At 44.3% G+C, this 20,649-nt stretch overlaps 1 protein-coding gene across 6 annotated transcripts in view; it reads right to left on the bottom strand.

The window, feature by feature from the left end:
* LYST (lysosomal trafficking regulator) overlaps nucleotides 1–20,649 on the bottom strand; it is a 295,950-nt gene that overhangs the window by 163,085 nt on the left and 112,216 nt on the right. For all 6 annotated transcript variants that reach the window (XM_033936373.1, XM_033936368.1, XM_033936370.1 and 3 more), the window contains exons 14-16: nucleotides 11,313–11,473; nucleotides 9,560–9,750; nucleotides 3,195–3,440 (exon numbers count right to left, since the gene is read on the bottom strand). In XM_033936373.1, coding sequence (XP_033792264.1) covers nucleotides 3,195–3,440; nucleotides 9,560–9,750; nucleotides 11,313–11,473 — 598 coding nt within the window. The remainder of the gene's footprint in view (nucleotides 1–3,194; nucleotides 3,441–9,559; nucleotides 9,751–11,312; nucleotides 11,474–20,649) is intronic.

Raw genomic sequence — 20,649 nt, 5'->3', positions numbered from 1 at the left:
TAAGACAAAGTTAGACAAGTTCCTGCTGAACCAGAACGTTCGCAGGTAGGGCTAGTCTCAGTTAGGGCGCTGGTCTTTGACCTAGGGGCCGCCGCGGGAGCGGACTGCTGAGCACGATGGATCACTGGTCTGACCCAACAGCAGCAATTCTTATGTTCTTATGTTCTCTAAAATAAGATGACAAGTTTTATTTTTTAAAGTTTAAGTTTAAAAATGAAATCTGAAAAAAAAGTTATGACCATTTTCTTTAATTAAAGTGGTCATCTTTAAATTTAAATAAAACTAGTCAATTCAGTCTGCAACTGAGCCATACATTTCTGATATTTAAACACAGATGTCTGACATATTGTACAAGTAAAATGTGTATATAACAGTAAATCCTTGGGCTGATATTCAGCACAATTTATGCATTTGCCAAAAGCTGCAGAATTTTTAAATAATTCTATGGATATCATCGGGCCATTAAATCACTAGGGGGCCATGTTCACTAAATTTTAACAACACATAAGTGCTGTGCTGCCTATTTTATTCCTATGGACCACAGAGCACTTAAAGCACATTAAGCTTTACTAAACAAGGTCTTAAATGGCATCCATATAATTAAGGTCCAGGTTAGGGGAGGGGTGAAGATGACACCAGAATTTATCTGATTAGTGGTGAAATCTGCTAAAACAATGGCTCTCAAACCTATCTTGGAGGACCACCAGCTATTCAGGTTTTCAGGATAGCCCTAATTAATATGCATGGGGCATATTTGCATGCCTGTCACCTCCATTATATATAAATCTCTTTCATGCATATTCAATAGGGCTATCCCAAAAACCCGACCGGCTGGTGGTCCTCCCGGACAGGGTTGGGAACCACTGTACTAAATAAATAAGTTATCTTCTTACTTTAGGCCTTATGAACTAAACAGACAGAGCCAATCTAATTACCACCATCTATATATGCACAGCAGACACTGATAATGATGTGAAAAGGAATTTACCCCATTCCTGATTTCCCCTAATATTAAATATATATATGTCACACCGAATGGTTTCTGATCTTCAAACACAATGTAATGTTAGACAAAGGATACCTGAGTAACCATATACTGTACCAAAGCTATCCAACATTCATATCACCCATGTGAACTGTCCCCTAAACTTAATAACTGATTGTACCACCTTTAGCAGCAATAATTGCAACCAAATGCTTCCTATAATTTGATAGGAATCTTTCATATTGCTGTTGAGGAATCTTTGCTGATCTGCTTTAATTTAGACACAGTGATAGGTTTTCGTGCATTCATTGCCCATTTCAGGTCCTGCCACAATACCTTCATTAGGCTCAAGTCAGGACTTTAAGCCAGTCCAAGTTTGTTTCTCCTCAGTCATTCAGATGTAGACTTGTTTTTGAGCTTCAGTTCACACACAGATGAACAGACATTCCTCAAGAATTTTCTTGCCTGGTGCAGAATCATGGTTCCTTCAATAATGGCAAGATTTTCAGATTGAGCTAAAGCATACCCACATCATCATACTACTACCACCATCATGCTGGTAAGATGTTTTTACTGCAGAATGTTGTATTTGCTTAAAGCTAGATATAGTTGGAACTTTTGACTCATCCGCCCATAGAATATTATCCCATAAGGTTTGGGGATTACATATGTTGGGGGGGGGTTGCAAATGATACAAGCACCAACTATTTTTGGATGCAGTGGTTTCCACTGACTTTCGCTGATGCTCTTCTGGGAAGTTTTATGACTTCCTGGATGAGTTGTCACTGTGATCTTGGAGTAATTTTGCCAGTCTGGGTTCTGCATTTGGAGATAATGGCTCTGGCTTTAGCTCTTTTCAGAATGATATATTTCAACAACTTTTTTTCTCATCTCTTCTGAAATTTCCTTTGATTATGACATAATTTTCTTGGAAAAGCTTTGTGGTGACTACTTCATTCTCATGCTAAGGTTCACTATCCTCCCCTTTTACAAAAGCATGGAAGAGGTTTTTAGCATCGGCCAGTGCGCTGAATGCCATGCACTGCTCCAACGCTCGTAGGAACTCTATGACTGTCGGAGCAGCGCAGAACATTCAGTACACCGGCCGACATTTGTAAAAGGGAGGTATATGATGAGATTTAAATTCAACAAGGATGCCTGCAGTCAAGCCTGACTGTGACCAATCAGCTGAATCTAATTATCAATTAAATTTGGTCAATTAGTGATTGAGTGACTAAGGTTTCTTTGCGATATGGGTGTTATATATCTTTTTTCCTTAAATAAATGAAGTAATTTAAAAACTGTGGTATTTACTCCGGTTCCTTTTGTCTAATATAATATTTTGTGACATATATGCAATTATAGGGGAACTCAGGAGAAATATTTTTTCACACAACTGTTGTCCCGGGGAGCCTGTTCATCAATACATCTTATTCAGCATTGCTACATGTAAGAATAGCAATGCTGCATAAACATAATAAACACCAGGCAAGTACTTAGGGCCATATTCTATAAATGGCGCTATAAGTTAGGTGGCGGTAGGCCGCCTAACTTACTTGTTTTAATTGGTTTTAATCAGTGCAATAATTGAATGCCTCTTTAAAACCAATTAAAAACTAATTTTAAAAAAGTGGGCACTGGTAATGTGTCTACAGCAGGACGCCTAACGGTACTTTACATCTAAGTGGCGTGGTTAGGGGCAAAGTGGGACTTAAGGCGTCGCTAGGCATGATTGCATTAACAGCACCTACGCGTGACTGATAAGCGGCCAGCAGCCATTTTTGTAGATGCCGCCAATTTAGGCACTGTTTACAGAATCTGGCCCTTAATGAAGTGCACTGACTCCACCTGCTCAAAACCAACCCAAACATGAACGTCAAAAAAAATTACAAAATCAAAATTAAGAAAAACTTGTACAATTATGAAAACATTTAACTGGAACTGTTATACTGCCTTTTTGCAAAAGCGCATCTATGGCTCCGAATATGAATACCAGACTGAAGTTGCTTGCTTAGTGAAACCTTGCACAATCTTTCTATCCTCAAATGACTAGAGCTCATTTTAAACCAATTTTGTAATCCAAAAGAGAGCCATATGTATACAAAAGAAAAAAAGAATGCTCGTTCAGTATGATCTACAAGTCTTAAAAACAGCAAAAAAAAAATAATAAACATTTTTTTTTTTAAATTTTAAAAAATTTGTTTCTTACTCTAGCAAACAGAAACACAAATGCTCCAGTGCCACCTATCTCATGCAAAACACCCTGTAGATTGTTGTGTTCCTTGGGCTGGAGTGTTTTCAGGCATAATGGATCCAGTACATTACTCTGCACATCTTTTGAACTGAAAGGTCTCTGAGCAGGAACAGTTTTCACTTGACCTTTAAGTCTAATAACTGGCTCGTAGATGATATACCGAGCAGGATAATTTGTGGTATACACAACAGCAAGACTTTCCTAGAACATAAACAAATATGATTTGTCAGTGAAACTCAAATTTCATTCTACTACTACTACTATTTATTATTTCTATAACGCTATCAGCTACACAAAAGCTGCACATTAAACACGCAAAAGAAAGTTCCTGCTTGAAAGAGCTTATTATCTAAATTATGACAGACACACAGGACAGAGTGGCACAATATATGGTGCTCATGAAGGGACATAGAAAGGGATGAAGAAGTAGAGAGGGTAGGGGCTACAGTGGGAATGAGAAAAAAGATATAGCCTAATAGCCTCCAAAGCAGCTAAGCTGGACAGACAATTCACCAATCTGTTATCTTCAACCACAGACTAAAAAACCTTCAAGAAAGATATTAAAACCATACTCTTCAAAAAACACATAAAACCTATCCAGCACAACCAATCCCAACCCAACATCCAACACTCTCTATACCCTTAGTACTCTCTAATATTCTTCTATTTACCAAACATTATCTAAAACCCCATAATTCACCCTATTCTTATCTCCTAAAGACTTCTACTTCCCGTTGGTAACTCTCTACCCAATCATTTTGTTTTTGGTTTTTTTTTATTACCTTAAATTTTATCTCATCGCTTATTCTATTACTTCAAATTTGGAATGTAATTCTTATTTTAGTTTGGATGTAATCCACCTTGAACCGCAAGGTAATGGCGGAATAGAAATCACTAATGTAATGTAATGTAATATACAGTGTTCCCCCGCGAGTTCGCGGACTCACTCATTCGTGGTCTGCGCCAACCATCTCTTCCTGTAGTAAAGTCGGGCTACACCAATCAGGAACTGCGTGTCAAAGCAGCTCCTGATTGATGTAGCCTGACTTTACTACGGGAAGAGGCAGTGGGAGCAGACTGCAAGTGATTTTCTTCACCTGCCGGCGCTCCAGCTGCCTTCTCCTGCCTCCCCTGCCTTTTGACAGGCGAAAAACCACATTTGTGGTTTTTCAAAATTTGCGGGGTTCCTAGAACGGAACCCCCGTGAATTTCGGGGGAGTACTGTAGTGTATTACAAGTTAGGAGCATTAGGACCTAAATGCAGCTTTGAAAAAGAGGGCTTTGAACCTGTATTTGAATACCACCAAAGACTGGCGTAGTGATTCAGGCAGGTTGTTCCATGCATACGGTGCAGCAATGCAAAAATGGGTGGAACTGGGAGTTGGCTGTAGAGGAGAAAGGTACAAACAAGAAAGACTTAACCGAAGAACAGAGTTGCCAGTATTGAGGACCCAAAAGCTGTGTTGAGCTGAGCCACTACATCCACCCTATAAAACTCTGTAAAAATGTGTAGGGAAGACCATGTCTCTGCCCTACAAATCTCTTCAGGCGGAATCCCCCAGGACTCCACACAGAAAGTCGCACACCCCTAGTAGAGTGTGTCTTCAACAACATTGGGGACTGTTTTCTACTCCCGATGTGTGCTGCATGTATGACCATATGAATCCATCTTGAGATGGAAGCTTTAGAAGTCAGCCTTCCATGCTGTCTCGGATTCGTCAATACAAAAAACAGATGATCAGTCAGATGAAACTCACTGGTTACTTCGAGATACTTGAAAAGGATCCTCCTGACATCCAGCACTTGCAAAATCCTATTTTCCTTCTTTCACCCCCGTCAGACTGAAGGCGGGCAGACAAACCTCTAGTTTAATATGGAAGGGCAAAACGACCTTCGGCAAGGAGGGAACCATGCATATCGATACTCCTACCTCAGAAAATCTGAGGAATGGTTCTCTACAGGACAAGGCCTACAGCTCTGAGACTCTAAAATCCATAAGCAGCATTCTCTGTAAAGGCTCATACAGAGCCCTACAGAGGTCCTTGAGGACCAGGTTATAATTCAATATCAGAAAAGGCTGTCTCACAGGTGGACGCAGCCATAACGCTCCTTTCAAAAATTGAGAGACGAGAGGAGCCTCATTCGCCTCACTCTAAAGCACAAGAGGCCTGCTATCTGGACTTTGAGGGACCTGACTGCTAGGCTCTTCTCGAGACTGTCATGGAGAAACGCCAGGACTGTAAAAATCGACGCCTGAACAGGCTCCACATTTCTGCTATCGTACCAGGTTCTAAACATTTTCCAAGCCTTTGCATAGGCAGCAACTGTTACAGATTTCTTAGACCTGAGGAGAGTTGTAATAACCAACTCTGGATATCCTTTGCTCTCTACTGTCACACACTCAAGAGCCATGCCATAAGCCCAAAGTTTACTGGATCTTCTAGGGTGATTGGGCCCTGTGCCAGCAAGGTTGGATGAATAGGAAACTTGAAGGAACTGCCCATCTTCAGATGCACTAGTTCTGCATACCAGGACTATTCTCAGCCAGTCTGGGGCTATGAGAACCACTAAGCCTGGGTGAAACACTATTCTCCAAATGATACTGCCTATCATGGGCCAAGGGGGAAAAACGTACAGAAGCTACGGGCCACTGCTATACCAAAGCATCCATGCCTGCACTTCCGGGTTCATATCTTCAGCTGAAGAACCATACTGCCTTCTTGTTGGATGCTGTCAAGTTGAAAGGCAGATGCCCCATTGGTGCACAATAATGCCAAATGCTCTCTTTGATAGGGACTACTCTCTGGGGTCCAGTGTCTGTTCGCTCAGCTTGTCTACCTGCACATTTTCTACTACCGCTACATGAGTGGCTGAGAGAGCTTGTAGGTGGCACTTCCGTCCAACAAAATAACAGGTGAACTTCCAGCCTCAGAGGACCATTCTGGTGCCTCCCTGCCCATTGACATATACCACTGCCCTGGCATTGTGCAAAAAGAATCTGACCACTCTGCCTTCCAGAGAATTCTCCAGCATCTGAAGTGCTAGCCAAATGGCTCACAGTTCCAACTGATTGACAAGACTACTTCCTCTGCGAGGGTTACCATCTGCCTTGCCAGGATGACTGTCGCAATGACCTCCCAAGCTGTAAAGATTGGCATCCATTTTCATGATCACCCAAGAGTCTATGCAGAGTGGCATACCCTTGGCCAGCGACTGTTGTCAGAGCCATCATTGAAGATCTGTGACGTGCCTCTGGAGTCCAGGCTTGTGAAGAGAATCCATTTGAAGTGATCAGCGGGCAAAAGTGTGTCCTTCAGGGGGCGTAAGTGAGCTATCGCCCAGGGAACCACCTCTATGGTCACCACCATCAACCTTAGCACCTGAAGGTAATGCCAGGCCATGGGGACCTGCAACATTAAGATGTCCAAAATCTAGTGCCCCAGCTTCTGTCTGCATGGCTCAGGAAGAAAAACATGCCCTGCTTCCATGTCGAACCGGATTCCCAGGTACTCCAGTGATTGAGTCATCTTCAGATGGCTTTTTCAGAAATTGATTATCCAGCCTAGGCATTGCAACATCTGCACAACCTGCACCACCGCAATCTCCCCTTCAGCTCTGGACGGGGAGCTGATCAGCTAATCATCCCGATACAGATGCACCTGCAAACTTGAGACTAACCGTCGGAATACAGGAAGTGGCTGGGGACGCTGATTCCTGGCAGCTGGTGACTTCCTCCACAGGAAAACGCAGAAGACCTTATTCTGTCTCTTTCTCTCACATACAGGGCGGCTCTACATCGACACCACAAATCACCCTGAGGAACAGATACCAGCTGCTACAGGAAGGTCCTGACAACGAGGAACAGGAAGTTGTTCAGCAGATGGTTCCAGTTCCGGAGTCAACAGATCGGCCCACTCCTAAGAAGCGCAGAGTGGTGGTCATCGGGGATTCGCTGCTGAGGAGCACTGAGGGTCCAATTTGTAGATCAGACCTGCAATCAAGAGAGGTCTGCTGTTTGCCAGGGGCCAGGATCCGGGATGTAACCACTTGCCTGGACAGGTCATCAAGCCCCGTGACCACTTCCCCATGATTCTCATCCACAGAGGTCACGCTGGGCGACACATTGGCCTCCAGTGACCACAACATAGTATGGTTCAATCTCAGGAAAGGTTTCACTAAATCTACCACACTGACCAAGGTCCTCGAATTCAAGGACACAAACGTCAAAGAAATGGGAGACTTCGTTCACCAGGCGCTACAAAGCCAAGCAGAAACCGATAACGTGGAAGAAATGTGGTCGACTTTGAAAGCCACCATACAAGAAGCAATAAACCGCTTTGTTAAATCAGTAAGTAAACGGCGAAGGAACAATAAGCCACAGTGGTTCTCTGCGGAGATTTTGGACCTCATCAAGGAGAAGAAAAAAGCATTCATCTCTTACAAACAATCAAGGAAACAGGACTCTAGGGAAGTCTATCTGGCCAAGTCAAAAGCCGTCAAAACAGCAGTTATGGAGGCCAAATTCCGCATGGAGGAGTCTCTAGTGAAGAACATCCAGAAAGGAGATAAATCCTTCTTCAGGTATATCAGTGACAGAAATAAGAACTCAGGTGGGATAGTATGTCTTAGGAAACCAGACGGAGACTATGTAGAAGCGGACTCGGAAAAAGCCCAACTGTTAAACGAATACTTCTGCTCAGTCTTCACCCGCGAGGTGCCAGAACTCGGCCCTCAGCTACAGACAAGGGTTGACGCAGATGACCCGTTTAGTAATTTCGAGTTTACACCCAGCGGTGTCTACTGCGAACTGTCAAAGCTTAAGGTTAACAAGGCAATGGGGCCTGACAACCTACACCCCAGGGTGCTCAGGGAGTTGTGTGATGTCTTGGCAGAACCGCGCTCTTCAATTTCTCCCTTAGTACGGGTAACGTCCCGTTGGACTGGAAGATGGCTAACGTCATTCCACTCCACAAGAAAGGCTCCAAGATGGAGACAGCAAACTACAGACCGGTGAGTCTCACATCAATAGTGTGCAAACTAATGGAAACTCTAATCAAACGCCAATTGGATACGATCCTGAACGATGAGAATCTACGGGATCCCCGTCAACATGGATTTACTAAGGGGAGATCCTGCCAATCCAACCTGATCAGCTTCTTTGACTGGGTGACGAGGAAGCTGGATGTTGGGGAGTCCCTGGACATCGTATACCTGGACTTCAGTAAAGCATTCGATAGCGTACCACACCGCAGGTTGCTGAGCAAGATGAGTTCTATAGGATTGGGCGACATATTGACGAAATGGGTTGGGAACTGGCTTGGAGGTAGGCTTCAGAGGGTAGTGGTGAATGGCACCCCCTCCGAAATGACGGAGGTAATCAGTGGAGTGCTGCAGGGCTCGGTCCTGGGCCCGATCCTATTCAACATCTTTATAAGAGATTTGGCAGAAGAGCTGCGAGGTAAAATAACATTATTCGCCGATGACGCCAAACTAAGCAATGTAGTGGGCAAAAGCACAACAGACATAAATTCAATGTCCAACAACATGATGCACGACCTACTCCTACTGGAGCGCTGGTCTAGGTCCTGGCAACTCAGCTTCAATGCCAAAAAATGCAAAGTCATGCACCTGGGCAGCCAAAATCCATGCATGACTTACACCCTTAATGGCGAGATCCTAACAAGAACTGAAGCAGAACGAGATTAAGGGGTGATCGTCAGTGAGAACATGAAGACTGCCAATCAAGTGGAGCAAGCTTCATCCAAGGCAAGGCAAATCATAGGTTGCATGCTCGTAATCTAAAATGCTCGTTTATCAAAGCGAGTTTCCCCATAGGAAATAATGGAAACTTGCTTTGATGCGTTCCCCTCCCCACGAGAACAGGCATTGCTCCCCCCGAAGGCCCCCCCTGCGATCCGGCACCCCCCCCGCCACGATCCGGCATCCTCCCCGCCACGATCTGGGCACCCCCCCTGACGGGTGCCAGATTGCAGGGGGGTGGGGGTCGCTCGTAAATCGAGCCATGCTCGGTTTCCAAGGCACCGATTTTCCAAATGTTTTGCTCGTCTTGCAAAACACTCACAAACCGGTGCACTCGTAAACCGAGGCACCACTGTACTTCTTATTAACATTAATAAATGCCATTATTAAAGCTTTACTGATATTTGGTTGATATATATTCTGTTCCTAGGGAGAGTATTTTCTCTTGAAATCATCTTTCATTTAAAGGTCCTTTTACTAAAACCAACCGATTTAGCACGCGCTAAAATGACTAGCACGCCTTAGTAAAAGAGGGGGTTAAAAAAAAAACTGTTACTTACAATTAGTGGTCCAAGATCCACATCTTTATTATTCATAACAAGTTCTTTAATTTGTTCACATTGCAAAATATCTTCACTGATGTACTTAGAGTAATTAATCCCTGTTTTTCCGTATTTACAAGGCATTAAAGATATAAAATCTGGTCCATAAGCATATAAGAAAAATGCTTCTTCTGGTCCAATCTTTGCACCTAATTTGAAAAATAAAAGCATTACTCACTCTGAAATACAATAAATGAACAGCTGAATATCATTCACATCAATCTTGTTCCTATTTTGTGCATAATGAGTGTGAAATATGGAAATGATTTTAGATAGGTCATATTACAGGAAAATATGCTTGAAAATGCAGTGATTTTACTAATTATATGAAATGCTGTCTACAGTTTGTCAGTTGAATTAGCATGGTGATAACTTGTCCAAGTTCAACTACCAGAATAAATGATAATTGTGCTAGGAGCATTGCAAAAACTGTGCCCAGAACCCAGCAAGTGACAGAGCACTCAATATCCCAAAACATCAACTTCTACTGGCTACTAAAGAGGTACTTTGCTCTAATCTCTAAGGGGAGACGATTGTACAGCCTTCAGTTAGCAAATCATCATTATGATAGCAAATCTACAAAGGAAAATGGCTGAATGCAGACAAAAAATATATGGCTGCAATAAATAACAGATAAACACCAAAAGCGGAGCAATGAAAATCTCAATTTCAAATAATTATATCAGCAACGTTCAATATATCTTGCACTGTATATGCTGACTATTTCTATCTAAAGGAAGGAAAAAAGACCTGACTCCCTTCAAATAATTTCAGACAATCAATGCTGGTCAATCTATTTAATCATCGGTCTTGATAAAATCCTCTTATAAATTTTGTTTTCCATCTCGGCCCATAGGAGGGCCCTTAGGCACCTAGGCCTTAGGATCCTGTGGGATGGGCAGGAGAGGGGCAGACCCACCTTATTTCGATGGAGGCGGGCCTGCCGGACACACGGTGGGAAAACCCATCCATCCGACTAACTTTTTAAGGTTGGGGGGTCCGGAGGAGGGGTGTTAGTAGGGGTGGGGAGCCTACCTTGCCACGATAAGTGTAGCGGCCACATCTACAGTAACCCAGTTCTGTAACCGGTGTCTGTAACATGGTCATCGGTTACAGAATCGGGTTTGTTTTGGGTGGGAGTAGGCCTGATTCTGCATAGGACGCCCATCCCAGGCGTCCTATACAGAATCTGGGCCTTGGTGTTTATCTATTGATTACAGTCTGTGGAGCTTTTTCCAATCATTTTTTTTCTCCATAAAAGGCCATGGAACCCAAGGATCAACTCTTGCCATCATGATACAGAACAAGTTAACATAGTTGGGCTTAATCAGAGCTGAATGGGCAAAAACCATTCCTTTGTAATACCCAAAGGCAATACTCATCCTTTCCATTTTTTCAATCAAAACAACATGAATTACTCCTATTTCACTTAGGACCCCTTTTATAAAGCCGAGGTAGCAAGTCCTGATGTGGCAAATGCAACGCAGCCCATAGGAACTGAATGGGCTGCATCACATATGCCAGACAGGAATCGCTACTGCGATTTCGTAAAATGTTCTCAACTTTGGGGGGGGGGTCTCCCTTTTTCAGAAACTTATTTAGGCAACACACCTTTTTTGTTAATTTTTTATGCAAATTTTTCAAAATTAAGACTAATTTTGCTGATTCCTATATGTTAGTACATATAATGCTGCAAAAAAATAAAAAATACCATTGAACAGTAGTAAATTTCCAAGATGCCATCTACCAGCTAATCGAAGCAGATCTTCTTGTGTTGATGTGTGGTGGCCAATCATACAGAATGTTTTATTACTGTCAGATGATAAACTTGTTTTCCTTGGAAGCATATAATCTAAATTCACATCAGGTTTTCTAAGTATAAAACACAAATGTAGATACAGTTTTGATTACTACATCATCATGCTTATTTCTTTAAGGTTCAAATTATTCTGCTTTAACAATGGTCTTAATGTAGTCATGTCCCATAATAAGTTAACCCCCTACCATCATCCCCACACAGGTACAGGTTCAAAATTTGTACATGATTGGGGTGCCAAACACAATGGAAATTAATGCTCTCTGGGCACAAATGAAAAAGCTTGATCAATATTAGGGGTGCTCAGAACCCATACATTTCCATTTTTAACTTAAAGTCCAAACCCTATTCTTGGAATTGGAATAAAAAGATCAAGCATAACAAAAAAAATTTGGTTATCGCTCCTTTCAGCTTAGACCACTGTCTTTCCACTTCTCTTATGTCCTCCCATCCTAACAGCTCTTTCTTCAGGTACTCTCCCATTGCATTAAAGTTCGTACGTTTGAAATCTAGGACTTTAAGTATCGTGTGACCGCTCTCCATTTTAGCCGTTATATCAAACCAAACCGTTTGATGATCGCTACTTCCCAGGTGAGCACCCACTCGAACATTAGAGATACTCTCTCCATTTGTGAGCACCAGATCCAATATCCCTTTTTCCCTCGTGGGTTCCGTCACCATTTGTCTGAGCAGAGCCTCTTGAAAGGCATCCACAATCTCCCTACTTCTTTCCAATTCCGCAGACGGAACATTCCAGTCCGCATCTGGCAGGTTGAAAGCTCCCAGCAGCAGCACCTCCTCTTTCCTTCCAAACTTTTGGATATCCACAATCAGATCCTTATCAATTTGCTGCGATTGAGTCGGAGGTCTGTAGACTACACCCACGTAGATAGAAGTTCCATCTTCTCTTTTCAGAGCAATCCATATCGCTTCTTCCTCTCCCCAGGTCCCTTGCATTTTTGACCATCTCTGTCCTTCTTAAAAAGATTATATCCCGGTATGTTTGCATCCCATCCATGTGATTCACTGAATCACATCTCTGTGATAGCGACAATATCTAGATCTGCCTCTAACATCAGGGCTTGCAGATCATGAACTTTGTTACTTAGACTGCGAGCATTTGTGGTCATCGCTTTCTAGTGGTAATCTCCTTTTTCATATAGATTTTTTTTCATTTCACTTTCCGTTGCAATGCTAAGAAATGATTTCCTGATATTGTTTATGTTGCAATCTTTACTACTATCACATCTTTTCTTTTGCCGGGGATGGTCTCTATAATTGTCCTTCATACATATACCAACCCCACCTTCTAGTTTAAATGCCTAGAAACATATTGTCTAAATTTCTCTGCAAGGTTTCTTTTTCCTGCTGTAGTAATATGTAGCCCATCAGTACAATATAGCTTTTTGTCCTTCCATGTATTTCCCCATCCTCCTATGTACCTGAAGCCTTCTTGATGACACCAGGCTTTGAGCCATCTATTAAAGTCCTCTGTGTTTTTTTCACTCTTTGCTCTCCCTTTCCATATGCAGGCAGTATTTCAGAAAAAGCTAAAGTTTTTACAAAAGGTTTCAAGCCCTCACCAAGCTCCTGAAAAGCTTTCTGTGCTGCAAGTGTGGAGTTGTTGGCCAGGTCATTTGTTCCCAGATGGATAACAACATCAGTGTTAAAATCCTTAGTTTCTTCCTTAATTATAGTCTGTATTTGCCTGGAACTCCTGGTAGCTGAGGATCCTGGAAGACATTTCATTATTTTGGTCTCCTCGCCTTGTGTTCCAAGATTAATGCCTCTGATGATGGAATCCCCCAACAGTAATCGTTTTCTGTTTTTGGTTTTTTTATTTGTGCTTAAGGTGCGCTTGTTCTCTTGAGTTACCTTCATTGGTTCCAGTCCCACCTCCCTTCTGTTTTCTTGAGTATCGCAGTGCACTAGTGAAGCAGAGGAATTCTGTAGAGGTAATATTAGTGAAAGTGGATGTTTCTGTGTTACATGTCGCAGTCTTCCTGAGTCTACTGTGACCCATTTATTCCTGGGCTGTTTTATTCTTTGAGGTGGTAAGTTGGTATGATTTTGTGGAGCGATTGAAGCTGCTTTAATTGTATTCAATTCCTGTTTGTTTGCAGAGCTCCTCCTTAATACTAGCAAGTTGAAAACAGATGGGGCAAGCCTTAAGCCTCCAAATAGTGTGTCTTGGAATTAAAGCACCACAATGATTGCATAGAATAAAGGTCATCTTGATTGGTTGTGAAGTGACTTGATTTGAATAGTCCTGATTATCTGGGTCTCTATATATCAACAGTGGTCCCTGGGGTAGGTGGGACTATAAGTCTTATCCTTAGTCCTATGAAGATGAAGAGGAAATAAGATTTAACAAAGGAAAGAGAAGGGATTTTTATTGTTCTTTTAAAGTAAGAAACGGAGGAGGAGAAGAGAAATAAAGCAGATATAATGCTGAAAAACAGTGAAAAGAGCAGAATATGAAATGCTGAGAAAGAGCCGACACAATGCGAGCAGCAAGTTCATGATGCCAGGAAAATGAAAGAGGTACGGGGAAAGGGAAGGGGGCACATGTGCGCCATGGGGAGGTCGGGAAGGAATGCCACCGTCCCAGGTGCCACTCACCCTCACCACACCACTGCTGGCACATGCAAAGATATCATCACCCACTTGCTGTACAGGTCATTGGTGAGGCCCCACTTAGAGTATTGTGTTCAGTTTTGAAGACTGTATCTGGTAAAGGACATAAGAAGACTTGAAGCGGTCTAGAGGAGAGACTGGAAGCCCTGAATATGTATACCCTCGAGGAAAGGAGGGACAGGGGAGATATGATTCAGATATTCAAATACTTGAAGGGTATTAACGTAGAACAAAATCTTTTCCAGAGAAAGGAAAATGGTAAAACCAGAGGACATAATTTGAGGTTGAGAGGTGGTAGATTCAAGAGCAATATAGTTCTACTTTACGGAGAGGGTGGTGGATGCCTGGAATGCACTCCCGAGAGAGGTGGTGGAGAGGAAAACGGTGACCGAGTTCAAAGAAGCGTGGGATGAACACAGAGGATCTAGAATCAAAAAATAATATTAAATATTGAACTAAGGCCAGTACTGGGCAGATTTGCACTGTCTGTGTCTGTATATGGCCGTTTGGGGGAGGATGGGCTGGAGAGGGCTTCAATGGCTGGGAGGGTTTAGATGGGATGGAGTAGGTTTTAATGGAGATTTCGGCAGTTGGAACCCAAGCACAGTACCGGGTAGAGCTTTGGATTCTTGCCCAGAAATAGCTATGAAGAAAAAATTTAAATTGAATCAGGTTGGGCAGACTGGATTGACCATTCGGGTCTTTATCTGCTGTCATCTACTATGTTACTATCAATCCTGTTGTCTACAGAAAATGCCTGTTACCAATGAACAACACTACTATATTCCATGTTGAAATCAACAGCTGCATTTTATCCAAAATGGTTTCATGTTTAGCATCTAAGCTGCATAAACGCACATTTATTTCTTAGATACACACTATATATTCACAAATACGCAGATCAAATAGCACAGTTACTTACCGTAACAGGTGTTATCCAGGGACAGCAGGCAGATATTCTTGACTGATGGGTGACGGCACCGACGGAGCCCCGGTACGGACAATTTTAGAGTGATTGCACTCTAAGAACTTTAGAAAGTTCTAGCTCGGCCGCACCGCGCACGCGCGAGTGCCTTCCCGCCCGACAGAGGCGCGCGGTCCCTCAGTTAGTATAAGCCAGCTAAGAAGCCAACCCGGGGAGGTGGGTGGGACGCAAGAATATCTGCCTGCTGTCCCTGGATAACACCTGTTACGGTAAGTAACTGTGCTTTATCCCAGGACAAGCAGGCAGCATATTCTTGACTGATGGGTGACCTCCAAGCTAACAAAAAGAGGGATGGAGGGAAGGTTGGCCATTAGGAAAACAAATTTTGCAAAACAGATTGGCCGAAGTGACCATCCCGTCTGGAGAAAGCATCCAGACAATAATGAGATGTAAAAGTGTGAACTGAGGACCAAGTAGCAGCCTTGCAGATTTCCTCAATAGGAGTGGAACGGAGGAAAGCTACAGAAGCTGCCATTGCTCTGACTCTATGGGCCGTGACAGAACCTTCTAGTGTCAGTCCGGTCTGAGCATAACAGAATGAAATGCATGCTGCCAGCCAATTAGACAACGTACGTTTAGAAACGGGACGTCCCAATTTATTTGGATCAAAGGACAGAAAAAGTTGGGGAACTGATCTGTGGGGTTTCGTACGCTCTAGATAGTAAGCCAGAGCCCTTTTACAATCCAAAGTATGTAAAGCTTGTTCTCCCGAATGAGAATGAGGTTTTGGAAAGAAAACAGGGAGAACAATGGATTGGTTGAGATGGAATTCAGAGACAACCTTAGGGAGAAACTTTGGATGTGTACGCAAAACCACCTTGTCATGGTGAAAAACCGTAAAAGGTGGATCTGCGACAAGTGCATGAAGCTCACTGACCCTCCTGGCAGAGGTTAGAGCAATAAGGAAAAGCACTTTCCAAGTGAGAAACTTGAAAGGAGATGTAGCCAAAGGTTCAAATGGAGGCTTCATTAAGGCGGAAAGAACCACATTGAGATCCCAGATAACAGGAGGGGCTTTAAGAGGTGGTTTCACATTGAAAAGCCCTCGCATGAACCTGGATACCAGGGGATGAGCTGAGAGAAGTTTTCCATGGACTGGCTCATGAAAAGCTGCAATGGCACTGAGGTGGACTCTGATGGAAGAGGACTTAAGGCCAGAGTCAGACAAAGAGAGCAAATAATCCAACAATGTCTCCACTGCCAGAGAAGTTGGATCCAGATGATGAAGAAGACACCAGGAGGAAAATCTCGTCCACTTCTGATGGTAACATTGCAGAGTGGTTGGTTTCCTGGAGGCATTCAGAATGGAACGAACAGGCTGAGATAAAAGAGTATCATGAGATGTCAGCCCGAGAGATACCAAGCTGTCAGGTGCAGAGACTGGAGGATGGGATGTAGAAGGGTTTCCTGTTGTTGCGTAAGCAGAGAAGGAAACAGAGGAAGAAGAAAAGGTTCCCTGGAACTGAGTTGAAGTAGAAGGGAGAACCAATGTTGCCTGGGCCACCTCGGAGCAATCAGAATCATTGTGGCTCGTTCCCTCTTGAGTTTGAATAATGTTCTCAACATTAGAGGCAGAGGAGGGAAGGCGTACAGGAACAGATTCGACCAGTCTAGGAGAAAAGCATCCGCTGCCAGACGGTGAGGAGAGTAAAGTCTGGAGCAGAATAGGGGCAGCTGGTGATTGTGAGGAGCTGCAAAGAGGTCTATCTGAGGAGTGCCCCATTGAGTGAAGATAGACTGCAGAGTTATAGGATCGAGTGTCCACTCGTGAGGCTGGAGAATTCTGCTGAGTTTGTCCGCTAAAGAATTCTGTTTTCCCTGAATGTAGATAGCTTTCAGGAAGAGATGGTGATCTATGGCCCAATTCCAGATCTTTTGGGCTTCTTGGCATAAAAGGCGAGAGCCCGTCCCACCCTGTTTGTTGATGTAGTACATCGCAACCTGATTGTCTGTGCACAACAGAAGAACCTGAGGAAAGAGAAGATGTTGGAAGGCCTTGAGAGCATAAAACATCGCTCTGAGTTCTAGGAAATTGATTTGATGCTTCTTTTCCTGAGCCGTCCAAAGACCTTGAGTCTGGAACTCGTTCAAGTGGGCTCCCCATGCATAAAGAGAGGCGTCGGTGGTGATGACTAATTGATGAGGAGGTTGATGGAATAGAAGACCTCTGGATAGATTTGAGGATACCAACCACCATTGAAGAGACTGACGAAGAGATGATGTCACAGATATGTGTCGTGATCAAGGATCCGTCGCTTGGGACCACTGAGTAGCAAGGGTCCATTGAGGAGTGCGCAGGTGAAGACGTGCGAGGGGCGTGACATGAACTGTAGATGCCATGTGCCCCAAGAGTACCATCATTTGCCTGGCTGAGATGGAAGGTAGTGAAAGCACCTGCTGACATAGAGACTGAAGGGTCTGAAGACGATTGGATGGTAGGAAAGCTCTCATGAGGAGTGTGTCCACGATCGCTCCAATGAATTGAAGTCTCTGAGTGGGGATGAGATGAGATTTGGGTAGATTGATCTCGAACCCCAGAATTCGCAGAAACAAGATGGTTTGGTTGGTGGCCAGTAGAACTGCTTGAGCGGATGTGGCCTTGATTAACCAGTCGTCCAGATAAGGAAAGACCTGGAGGTGGTGAGAGCGTAGAAATGCCGCTACCACAATGAGACACTTGGTGAAGACCCTTGGAGAGGAGGCAAGGCCGAAGGGCAGCACCTTGTATTGGTAATGACAATGATTGATCATGAAACGGAGATATTGTCTTGAGGTTACATGGATCGGTATGTGAGTGTATGCCTCTTTGAGATCGAGGGAGCATAGCCAGTCGTCTTGGTTGAGAAGAGGATATAGAATAGCTAAGGAAAGCATCTTGAACTTCTCCTTTACCAGATGTTTGTTGAGATCGCGAAGATCTAGAATAGGTCTGAGATCTCCTGTTTTTTTGGGGACAAGAAAATAACGGGAGTAGAATCCCTGCCCCTTTTGATCTAGAGGAACTTCCTCTATAGCGTTTAGAAGAAGGAGGGATTGAACTTCCTGAATGAGGAGGGAAGATTGAGGACTGTTCAAAGCAGACTCTTTTGGCAGGCTTTGGGGCGGAAGAGTCTGAAAGTTGAGAGAGTAGCCATGGTGGATGATGTTGAGGACCCATTGGTCCGAAGTGATAACTTCCCACCGGCTGAGGAACAGAGAAAGTCGACCTCCTATAGGTTGAGGCAGGAGAGCAGGAATCGGAATACTGGCTATACTGTGGAGAATGAAGTCAAAAGGGCTGTGACTTCTGCTGAGGAGGTGGTTTCACAGGCTGCTGCTGTGACTGCTGTCTGGGAGGCTGACGTTGTTGCTGCCTCTGACGCCTGGGTTGCTGAGCATTGGTAGGTAATGGCCGAGCTGCGAAGCGTCGTTGATAAGCCGACTGCTGCCTATATGGTTTTGGCGGAGGAGGCTTCTTCTTATTTTTAAGCAGGGTATCCCAGCGTGTCTCATGAGCAGAAAGCTTTTGTGTGGTTGAGTCCATGGATTCCCCAAAGAGCTCATCCCCTAGGCAAGGGGCGTTGGCTAACCGATCCTGATGATTAACATCAAGCTCGGATACCCGAAGCCAGGCCAGGCGACGCATAGCCACCGACATTGCTGTCGCTCTGGACGTAAGTTCAAAGGTGTCATATATGGATCGAACCATGAACTTACGTAATTGAAAAAGAGACGACAAGCAGGTATGAAAAGAATGATGCTTGCGTGAAGGAAGGTACTTTTCAAAGGAAGCCATGGAGGTAAGAAGATGCTTCAAATAAAAAGAAAAATGAAAAGCATAATTGCTAGCTCTATTTGCTAACATAGCATTTTGATAGAGCCTCTTACCAAATTTATCCATGGCTCTACCTTCTCTGCCAGGAGGTACTGATGCATATACACTGGCTCCAGAAGATTTTTTAAGGGTGGATTCGACAAATAAGGATTCGTGTGGCAGTTGAGGTTTGTCGAACCCAGGAATGGGAATTACCTTATATAGAGAATCCAGTTTACGAGGGGCCCCTGGGACAGTTAAAGGAGTCTCTAAATTCTTATAGAAAGTCTCCCTCAAGATGTCATGAAGAGGGAGTTTCAAATATTCCTTTGGAGGCTGATCAAAATCAAGAGCATCCAAAAAAGCTTTAGACTTTTTGGATTCAGCCTCCAAAGGAATGGACAAGGAGTCACACATCTCTTTCAAAAAGCAAGAGAAAGAGGAAGTGACATGCTTGGAGGATGGGTCAGGGACAGTGGAGTCCTCCTCCTCCGAGGAACATTCGCCTTCAGAAAGAAAGGGTTCCTCTGAGTCCCCCCACAGATCAGGATCCCTGACATGGGAAGCATGGTCCTGAGACTCCGGTGTCGATGATTGTAGATGCCGGGTTTTGCGCACCGACTTACCCGACCTCATCGATATCGAGTCAGGCGATGTTATCGGCCGCACCGGTGCCGAAGTTTGTACCGATTGATGGTGAGCTCTCGGCTCCGGTGCAAGAACTGGCATCGATACCGATGATTGAAGCGGTACCGAAATAATGGAAGCAGGTAACACAGGCTGTTCCACAATCGGTACCGGAAGCTCGGTGCGGACCGGCACCGGAAGGTTCGGAGTCAGGATAGCAGGGAGGAGCTGTTTTAACTGGTCCTTAAGCTGTTCCTGAAGGATGGCCGTGATACGGTCATCAAGGGATGGCACCGGTACCGCCTTTTTCTTCTGCGGTACCTGCGGTGCCGCTCGACGCCCCGGAGATGAGGAGCCCGATGTCGAGGGACTCACCTCTATAGGGGCGGAGCGCTTCCGCTGGCGTCTCACAGTCGGCAGGATTGGACTCACTGCACTCGAGACCGGAGGACGTTCCAGCGGGGAAGGCTTCTTAGCCGGCTTACCTGACTGGTGAGACGTCGGCGCGGAATCACGCGGCGTCGAAGAAGAGGGTGCCGACTGAATCGGTGCCGAAGCTGGAGTCGATGGCACGGGGTCGGACATCTCGGCACCGAACAATAATCGCTGCTGGATCTGGCGATTTTTCAAAGTCCGTTTTTTGAGAGTGGCACAGCGGGTGCAAGTAGAGGCCTGATGCTCAGGACCCAAACACTGTAAACACCAGTTGTGTGGGTCCGTGAGAGATATGGGCCGAGCACACCGCTGGCACTTTTTAAACCCTGGCTGAGGGGGCATGAACGTAAAAACGGCTTCAGCCAAATCGAAGGCCGAGGCTTCGATGGTGGCAGAAGGCCCCGCCGGGGAAAAATCAAATGAAAGAAAAATTGAAGAAAATTTTTTTTTTTTTTTTTACCGATAAAAGAAAGAAAAGAAATAATACAAATACTCAAAAGTTTACGCGAGCGGGAAGGCAATAGAAAAAAAGTTTCAACAGCCGTTGAAAAACGCGTCTTCTTAGCTCCGCGGAAACTAAGAAACTGAGGGACCGCGCGCCTCTGTCGGGCGGGAAGGCACTCGCGCGTGCGCGGTGCGGCCGAGCTAGAACTTTCTAAAGTTCTTAGAGTGCAATCACTCTAAAATTGTCCGTACCGGGGCTCCGTCGGTGCCGTCACCCATCAGTCAAGAATATGCTGCCTGCTTGTCCTGGG

This window comes from Geotrypetes seraphini, chromosome 3, assembly GCF_902459505.1.
Source record: "Geotrypetes seraphini chromosome 3, aGeoSer1.1, whole genome shotgun sequence".
NCBI lineage: Eukaryota > Metazoa > Chordata > Amphibia > Gymnophiona > Dermophiidae > Geotrypetes > Geotrypetes seraphini.
This window is presented reverse-complemented; position numbering and strand designations above follow the sequence as displayed.